Below are 10,496 nucleotides of genomic sequence, written 5' to 3'. Positions count from 1 at the left end.
ATATTTACTTTTTATTTTATAATTTATATTATTTGGCAAAATACGATTTTCAATAAAGGGCTATGGTTCAAAAGGAGGGAAACAACTATTCCTCTTAAGTATTTTTTTAGAGAAACAGAGTTTTGAATAGAACCAGTTCCGCATTATGGAATCCATTATTCTAGATTCACTGTGAATCTTAAATCACCCTCCTCGTGGCTTCTCTCCTACAATTCTATGAGGATAAAAAAAGAATTCTCAATATCCTGTATATATATTGTTTCTCTTATCCAATTCTTTTATTTTTTTATGCATTCTATTATACTGTTTGTATCAGCATAACAATAAAGTTGAACTAAAACCTACATTTTTTTGAGTTCTCCTCTCAGAAAAAAAAAAATGATAAATAAAGCGAATGAAAATTAAATCTGCAGTGAATAATATTTGTTTTGCCGCATTTATTACGGTTATTTGAAGTATAAATTGATTTTTATTATTTATGTTCATTAATTATTTTTATTAATTTTTATATATGTAATTTATTTGACTCTTGTATCTTCCAATCCAACCTCTGAAGACAGAAAGAGTTGCATTGTGCGCCTTCATTTGCAGCATTCATTGCCATGAAGATTCTAAACCCACAATTCTTGTTGATCTTGCGGTATTGCCTACATATATTCTTACATTACATATACATACATTCTTCACGGCTCCTATTAGGGTTACAATAATTTTATTTTAAATAATATTTTATATAGTTTCGTACACTAACTATTTAACTAACTAGAATATTACAAATTTTTAAATAAATACATATTATTATTAATATTTTTGTTGATTATTTTTGCTCAAAATTAATTTTTTGTAATGGAATATTTGATGTTTTTATAAATGAAAGTTTTTTATGTTTCTTAGATTGGGATTCTGTTCACTTTTTTCCTATGGATTTGCCAGACAGCAAATGCACGGACTTACAAGGTAAACTGAATTCATTATAAAAATCCATAGAGTAATTCATTTTATTTTTTTGTTTAAAAAGTTTAATTAATTACTGTTGATTGTTTTGGTAGAGTGGAGAAGTATTACCATAATTTATTCGATTGTTGTTTGTACCTCTAGGTGAAGGACAGTACAGAGCAGGCGTCGGGGGAGGAACCCATCCCTTTTTCAGCAGAGTTTCCATTTTTCGCCGAAGAACATCCAAAGGAAAGTGAAGAAAACTTCGGATTCTCGAAAGAATTCAATCCCGATTTTATCCCCTATTCGGAATCACGTAATGTCACTCGATACGTCAACCCTGCTGAAACTTATCATGCAGTGAAGGATATGCCTGGCCGTGGACGAGACCATTCCTCCAGAAGTTACAAAGGAGACGATGGCTACCGCAAAGAGGACCCATCCTACCGCAAAGATTACCGAAAAGACAGTTATAGGCCGAAAGACGACTCCTACGACAGAGATGAGCCGTACCGAAGGCAGGACCCATACAAGAAAGGAGGTGACACGTATCGAAAAGGAGAGAGTTACAGGAAAGGTGACGCTTACCGCAAAGATGGGGGCTATCGTAAATCAGACTCCTACAAAAAGGAAGAATCGTTCAGAAAAGAAGAACCTCGTCACAGGAGCGGAGGCAACAGGGACTATCACAAGGAACAATCTGGTCACAGGAAACATGAATCCTACAGAAGAGACAATGACCGCCCATCCTATCGTAAAGAGGAGTCTTCATACCGTAAGCAAGAACCATCCTACAGGAAAGATGATTCTGGATACAGCAGGGAGCACCGAGAAGATAGTTACCGGAAGAAACCTATCCAGAATTTATACGATGACTGGTCTCCGGAAGAGGATAAGTCGATATCTGGAGAGAGGGAAGAGAGGACCGACGAATCGGAACTAGAGGAGGACGAAGAGGGAGACTATCCAGAGGGTGATGATGAGCCACCTCATAGCTATAAGGAAACCGAACCCAGAAAGTCAGTACCTACCTCGATGAGGCCAGGCCCACCCTATTACACCCCCAACTTTAAGAAGCCAGGCGACAGCAAAGCTCACATTAGCAGCAATCAAGGCCGCCATGACCATGCGCCCACTCCGACCCCTCAGACGTTCTACACACCATCTACCAAAGCTCACGAGCAGTCAAAACACTTCCAACATCGAAAAGGACAGCCGGTAGCAGCCAAGAGTTCTCAATTTGACAAAGAGTGGTCCGAATTCCGCCCCTCCCCTCCTGACCCAATTCAGCCCTCTCGAGCACGATCAAGGGAAGAGTATCCAGAAACTGACTACAGTAATCCAGCGACCAAGAAGGCCATTGTAGCCACTACACCCATGCCCATCAACAGACAGAACTGCGTTAAGCTGAAGAAAATGGAGAACCCTCCCAACGCCAATGGAAAGTACATAAAGAACATGATGACCTGCTACGTTTGTGTAGATGAAAAGACTGGTTCAAATTACGAACAATGTTCCTACGAATCCGATTCCAAGTCGAAGCCCTATGTTCACACAACAGGAGAAGAGGAGGCATCTCATACATCAATATCACACAGGCAGAAACGTGACGTAACATCAAATGACAGAACAAAGAGAGAAAAAGATTATTACGAAAATAGAAAAGACAAATCATCCTACAAACCATCGTATAACGAAAAATCATCATATTCCGATAAATCAACATATTCCGACGAAAAGGACGATGTTTCTGAGTCCTCTGACAAAGACGAAGATGAAGGATCTACAGCAGATTACGATTCAGATGACAATTGTTACCGAAAGAAAAAAGGAGATATGTCATGCATTGTTTGTGAATCAGCCAACAAGCAGGGATCGTATGAACAATGTTCATACCAATCTGACCCAAAGAAGAACAAATATGAACACTCTGTCGAAAAGGTCTATGGATCCCCGCGCCTCCCTGAATCCGATACCAAGTACAACAAGAAGGAACCCAGATATACTTCAAGCGATGAATACGATTCCAGTCCCGAAATACCATCCAAGACAGACTTTTCATCAAGCGAATTTGAGGCACCTCCACCATCCCAGGACAAATCGAAATCCAAAAACCTTCTGCAAGGAGGAAGCTTCGGCTTCGGATTAGACAGCTTCGACTTTTCTGATATTGGAGGGGAGTTCGGAAAATCTGACTTCGGGAAATCAGAGTTTGGAAAATCAGGTAAATCCAAATCTTCCTTTGATTTCGGTGACTCTTTCGATTTCGACAGCATTCCAGAACCAGCTGATAACGAGGGAAGGTTTTCTTCTAGGCACGACACGTTCAATTTCAAATCCGACGAAATGACTGATATCGATATGAGTAAAGATATCGGGGGGTTTGATAAAAAAAACAGAAGCGACTGTAAGAAAGTTATAAAGAACAAAATGACTTGTTATCAATGCGCCGGTGGTAAAGGGGCGAAAGAGGAGGAATGCATGTATGTAGCGGCCGCAGAACCCAAGAAGAAGCACCTCAGTTTCAGCCAAGTCCAAGAGTACAAGTTCGACCCTCAAAACACTTCTGAGCTTGATATGGACTATTCTCCGTTCTCATTCGGGAAAAGAAAATACAAAAAGTACCATCCTGACTTGACCGACATCAAATTCTTCAATAAGCTCAAAGAAAAAGCGACAATGGAAGCGTCAAGGTGGCCTAGGAGTGCTGATTTGAATTCTACTTTAGCCAAACAAAAAAAGAAGGCTGCGAAAGGCGATCAAGAAGAGGCTGCTTCTAGCAGGAACTACAAACACGATGAAGACGATGAAGAAGAGGAAGAAGACGATGTGAGTGAGGAAGAAGAAAGTGATGAAGATTCTGATATAAGCGAAAACGACGAATACAACGCTGTGCCTACAGACCCTCCGGAAATCGACTACAAAGAAGCTGAAAAGGGAGAGTTCCACAAGGATACGGAATCTGCCTGGGATCCTAAGCTTGGAATCTCGCTGCCGAGGTACATGCTTCACAAGTCAGAGCACGAAGCAGTCTTCGACGAAGTTCTCGCCTCAGGCTGAATGGTTAAGTCCGTCAGCCCCGAGCTATCCCTGTTTAAAGACTGATTTATGTGTTTAATTATTCTTCACAACAGTAACCTTTTATATGTGTGTTTATAGAAACTCTATTATGGTTGTATTGTTGTATTTAAAAAAAAACAACTTAATCGTTTATCTCGAATAATGAAATCGAATATATTTGTTGTAATGAGTTCCAGTAACGGAATCACTAAGAAGATGTAAGTACCTAATCAATAAACGTTACTTTTTACATGGATTTTATTAGATAACCCCCCCCCCCCCAAAGTTAATAAGAAAAACTAATATGTATATATATTTTACAAGGTTCATTATTTTTATATTAAAATCTGGATTATAAGATATTTTTTTATCTTTATGATTTCTCTTATGATTTTTATAAATGCTGGTTGCGCTCGAAGTCCTATCATCTCAATAAAGCTGTAAACAATTACCATTCCCTTAATAGTATAGGCACTCATATAAGAAAACGATTAAGATTGCTATAATTTATTACACTATTATATTCATATATTCATACATAATAGTTTAAACATACATAAGAAATCAAATTAATTCATTTATTTGATATTTCACTTATATTTAATAAAATGGAAGGGTAAAGGACTAGCAGTTCTGCAAATTAAATCGAAATATTGCACAATAAAAAATATATAATTGTCAATAACGTTAATAAAGGTGCCTCTACACGTTTGCCAAACTGGAGCAAAAGCGAGCATGTACAAGTGTGTGAATGACTTATTTGATTTGGGCTGGTGCAAGTTGAATTTAAGGCCGACTAAATGAGTATCTGTTTTTGGACACAAATCAAAAGTGCAGCTTTCACACGTTTGTGTCCATTCTTTAACTAAATAATTTCTCAAACGCTTGTCAATTAACTCTAGACGGTCAATTTTTTTATTTAACTCTATAAAAAAGGTTAATAAATTTTTTATGTGTTAGATAATTAAATTAATAAAACCATGGTGATAGTTAAATTTATAGGCTGTGTAGTACCAAAAGGTATTGGTATCTATAGATCCTTTACTTAACTGTCTTGATCTCCTACGTTTGGAAGTTCTGACCAACAAGAATAATTAGTAAAGCCACTGAATGCTCTTCAGCAACTTTGACACCTCGTACTGATTGTTCTAGAAAGTACAATTAGAAAGGCTTTTCCAAACTTCTGGGATCTTGAAATTAATAATTTAGAGGGTTTATCCAGTCCGGTTATAGTAAAATTAAATTTTTTGTAATTGAAACTGTTATCGATTGAACATATCGTATTTAAATCAATCAATCTGGAATACTAACACAAGACTGAAAAGACAGGAAACTGCACGTAGATTTCGACTATTACAGCACTTACTGGACAAACGGTCTAAACTTCCAATTCATTACAAAAGACTGATCTACATGACTGTAATAAGGCCAATCTGTACATACGGAGTTGAGCTTTGGGGCTCCACTAAATCTTCGAATTCCTCTCGTACCCAATCATTCATGATCAAAATCCTCAATGCTCCTTACTTTGTCACAAATAAAATCATACATAAAGACCTTAATGTACCATATGTAACGGAACTAGCCCGAACCAGATATAATTTTAATTAAAAGGATTTTGGATAGGATACGAAAGGACTTCAAAGGTTTAGTGGAGCCCCAAACCTCAACTCCGTATATCGAGATTGGCCTTATTACAGTCATGTAGATCAGTCTTTTTTAATGTGTTGGAAGTTTAGACCGTTTGTCTAGTAAGTCCTGTAATAGTCGAAATCGACGTGCAGTTTCCTGTCTTTCCAGTATTGTGTGAGGATTCCAGTTTATTCGTTTGTCCAAATGTAATCCAAGGTAGTGGATCTGTTCGACAGAGGTAAGAGTCGGTAGATTTACGACGAAGGGTAAAGGTGATTTGATGGGATTTGCTGGAATTTATCTTAATCCTCCAATTACGGCACCATTCTTCGAGGGCTGTGGGATTGGAGAGTTTGGTATACAATTAATGGGTTATTATTAACAGCGAGCACACACGTGTCATTGGCATACATGGTAAGGATGGTGTTAGGATTGGTTGGAATGTCAGCTGTATAGACGGTGTAGAGGATGGGACTAAGGATACTACATTGAGGAACACTAGGGGACTAAGAATAGAAGGATGAATAGGAACCATTGTGGTTTACTCAACAAAAATATAAAAAATTATTGTTTAAAAATTTCCTGAGTATACTAAGTGATAGTCGTGCGATGCTCGCCACTTCATAAGATATTTTTCATATGATTACATTTTCCTGAAAATCCTCCTATTACTGCGTATGTGCATTTCAACCTGGACTTTATGATATCATTTCATAATTATTGTTACTTTTAAGTATTTTCTAATAAAAAAAACTAGCTGATAGGGCATACCTTTATGTATCAAATGCATAAAATTAAACACAGAACCTAAAATTAAAATTTAATAATCTCCTTACTTATATTTTAGAATATTTCAATAAGACGCAAAATACACAATTAACAAATGACCGTTATTAGTCTAATTTAATAATAATTTTTCTAATATTATTTTTTAGTGGACGCTGACTTACTAAGTTTTATTATTATCCAATGATCGTTAATCACCAAACTGTTTACATTTTAGTGTTGAATTATTTACAACAGGATCGCACTAACCGTAGTCGTTAATCACGTAATTATACGAACCTTGGATTTAAATTCCAACTGCACTTGATGAATGGACGGCTGTTGTATAATTTGACCTGGCAAGCACAAGCGAGTCAATCACGAACTTCGTGATGTGAATTTGTGATGTTATTTGTGTTTTGTGTTAATTTCTTTATGTATTGTGCCAATTATTACAGTAGAACCGCGCATTTATGTTCTAGTCAAGACCGAGGCATCGCCGGTTAAGCGGGAAACCTTGTTACTAATAAATTAGAAATAAAACAAACCAAATTAATTTAACTAAGGGTGTCACAGTCAACATGTCAACCCCACTTATATAATTTTCTGCTTTAGTTTTCGTGTAACGGAACATAAAAGTTGTATGTGACCCATATTTTAAGAGTATTTTTAGCTTTCTAACATTCTAAAGCGCATCTAACTCTGAAATATCCAATATAATGAAGTTCTATATTTTTATGGATTTTCAAACAAAATCAAATTATAACACGAATTCATTTGAGGATTTTTTTTCAAAGATTTCTCAATCGACAAAAACGAAAACAACGTTTATACGTTTTGGACGATTTGTGCTAGTTAACAAACCTAGTAATGACTTTAATTTTACAAATTACAAATAAAACATATAGTTTAATGGTTACAGATATCTCTCTGACTTAGGTAGCCAGAGCTAGAAAATATATATGTACATTGGATTAGAGGGGGTAGGAAGAGCATGCAAAAAGGGGAAGAATGTTAGACCAATCAGATAATTTAGGAAATCGAGCGGGGCCTATAGAGGGTCAAGAAATTAAAAATATATAACTGGGGAGAAGAAAAAGGTGTCTCTAGAAGGGGTTGTATTTGTATAGATGTAATTGTATAGTATTTGTATTGTATAGAGCTCAGTCGAAGCCGTGCGTGTCCGGCTCATATGGGAAAGATACTGGAGCTAGGAAGTCTTCTCAGCAAATCGTTGTTTATCGGATTTCTGTTCAAAGATTTTAATTTTAGCAGCTCCAATCATATATCAAAAAGACGTATGTAGACAGCATGGACCAGCGTAAGAAAGGAGAAGCTTTGCTTAAAATTTATTAGATAATAATGCTAGTAGTCTTAACTTACGTAAACGGTGCCAAAAACCGAAAAAAAAATAGAACAAAATTATTGAGTTACATCAGGAATAAACCAGATGCATATTGCCTTTGATCCAGAGTTGATATAATATAGTCAGTACAAAAAAAATAAATCAAATCTGTACCGCTACAATACAATTATATAATAATATAATAATATTAAACAATTATATAATAATATTAATAATACAATTATTACAAGTTAAGGGTGCAGTACTTTGTAAGGAAAAGGTGTTACTAGACCAACGGTTGTGCAAGGAGGTGATTTGATCAGAATCACGCTCGAATGCCAGATTTTTACCAAATAAAGGGTACCCAATTTATGGGGCTGGGTGGACCCAAGGAGTGCTCCAGAACCCACAGGGTTGACTCATGGCTACAGTGTAACAGAAAAGAATTTTCCCGAACCCGAGTCCTAATGGTAAGTCCCGAGTTAGTAGCATCGTGCATTACCATATTGCCACCGCGCTCCCAAAATACAGTCATTCCTGTATTTTTTTTAACTATCTGTGTATTTGCCTTATATATTTCTTTTTTTTCTTATTTAATTTATTTATTTTTTTAATATATTCTAGATATTATTCCAACCTGTTTTATAATTATCGTCATTTATTTTACCAACTATTATCGGATGGTTTTAATTTTATCAGAAATATATTAAAGATCGAACATTGGTGTGCATAGGCAAACATCAACATTGTTGTGGAATACGTTGAATTTTTTTTTTAAATTGAAATTATAATAACAATAATAATACGAGACTTCATTAAGAAATACAACTCAAGTGGTATCTTGCAATTTTCAAAAAAGATCCTTCACCCCTCCTAATTTCCTTGCCTTTGAATTCTGAGATTAGCTAATGAGCCTCTTAACTTACTGAATATTTTTTTATTATTCATATATTTAAATTAATTCCAGTACTCAAGCTTTACTTTTTAAATTTTAAAATAGAGATCAAGGGATACTATTTTTTTTTTTCCTTCTAGCAAAACTTTTAATTTTGTAACAAGAAAGAAACTTAATACTTTGGAATTTTATTTAAACAGTCTGTTTATATGATAGTGATAGGGTAGATTAATCGAAAATTAAAAGTTTTAAAAATTAATGAAGTTTTAAAAAAATAGGGTGATTTTGACTTATAATTAATGACCTGGGCAGAATAGCCTGCAAAACGTTTTTAAATTTTTGATGTGAGGTGAGAATTTATATTTGAAGATTGTCCTTGAGGATGGCCGAATTGGCCGAAACGTTGGACTATTGATATAATAAAAAGTGTTGAGACTAAACAAGGATACCATTTGATTTAATTAATAATTAAACAGTTATTTTAATTTTAATCTCATCCCATTTTTTAAATGAATGTTTTGACACAATATTGGGTTTATTAATTTGATTTGGACGGTTCAAATATCTTTAGAAGTTTTTTTTAATTACAACTTACGTAAAAATTGATAAAACATCAGATTAGTTACTTATAAACCTTTAAAAAAAATCTTTTTTGACATGTCTCATTATCATACATGAAATCCTAAAGAATGACTAAAGCATTATCAGAAAGAATGTATAATTAATGCAAAAAATAATATTTTTTTAAAAAATAACTACAATAAATCTTATTACATTCAATAAATCATTCATTAAGCCATTAATCAATAAAATGATTAATTAAGATAAGGTGCAGTCAGAATTACTCAAATAATATATAAACAATTTATTGTAAGATTACGTTTCCCCCTACTTTGCAGGGCTTCTGGAATAAAAAAGATCCTAACAAAAATAATGTAACAAAGTAAGCATAAAACAAAGTAATACATAACATAAAATAAAAGTAAACTGAATTATGGCTAAAAATGATTTTAAAAATGTGAAAGTTTATATAAAATAAAATAAAATAAATATGCAAAGTGAAAGAAATAAGTAAGAAGAATTACAAAAATCTATTAGATAATTAATGAAAATGGAAATAATAACAAATAAAATAGTATATTTTTATATCCCTCTTAATAATAAATAATAAGAATAAAAATGGCGGCTATTTCAAACCCCTAAAGAACATTAATTTCATTCGGAGCTCTATTTCTTAAAAACTACCAACAACACTAGAAAATTTAAAAGGACATTATTTAAAGAAGAGTAAATTTGCTGAAATGTAAGCCCTAATAGAGCTATTTACGTTCAATAGTTCTCCAGATACAGCTTTTTAAAAAGCAACATTTCTTAAAAATCTACGGAAAGATTAGTAGTTAGTTAATTTATGTTGAGAAATCTATATCTCAGGAACTATACGACGTAAAGATGTCATTAGCAATCTAGTTTAACGTACTATAATGTTTATATACCGTATACGTATAAGCTTTTATCACCTTCACCTTCGTAGGAATAGTAGTTTTCATGATATTTTCAAAAATGAGTTGATTTATAGTTGTTCGCACAATAAGTTTCAGTTTAGTAGTTTTTATGATATTCACATATGAATATAAATTTGGAAAATGAAAATTGGTCCGAACCACTATAAATCAATTTATTTTAGCAAATATCATGAAAACTGCTACTCCTACGAAGATAAACTTTTGTTGTTGTTGTTGATTTTTTGCTTAAAGGCGTAAAACCCTCTGGTCATCAACGCCTATGGGATGATAAAAGTAAAAAAAAAAAAATAATAAAAATAAAAAATAGAATAAAATAAAATAATTAAATAAATAAATAATA

At 34.0% G+C, this 10,496-nt stretch overlaps 1 protein-coding gene across 1 annotated transcript in view; it reads left to right on the top strand.

The window, feature by feature from the left end:
- LOC106679900 (protein IWS1 homolog) overlaps positions 1-4,240 on the top strand; it is a 23,561-nt gene extending 19,321 nt beyond the window's left edge. Inside the window, exons 2-3 of the mRNA XM_014419290.2 lie at positions 895-957; positions 1,099-4,240. Of these exons, the coding sequence (XP_014274776.1) occupies positions 895-957; positions 1,099-3,996 (2,961 nt within the window). The 3' untranslated portion in view covers positions 3,997-4,240. The remainder of the gene's footprint in view (positions 1-894; positions 958-1,098) is intronic.
- The last annotated feature ends 6,256 nt before the right edge of the window (positions 4,241-10,496 follow it).

Source organism: Halyomorpha halys, unplaced genomic scaffold (assembly GCF_000696795.3).
Source record: "Halyomorpha halys isolate HHAL.00 unplaced genomic scaffold, Hhal_1.1 Scaffold230.1, whole genome shotgun sequence".
In the NCBI taxonomy this organism is placed as follows: domain Eukaryota; kingdom Metazoa; phylum Arthropoda; class Insecta; order Hemiptera; family Pentatomidae; genus Halyomorpha; species Halyomorpha halys.
This window is presented reverse-complemented; position numbering and strand designations above follow the sequence as displayed.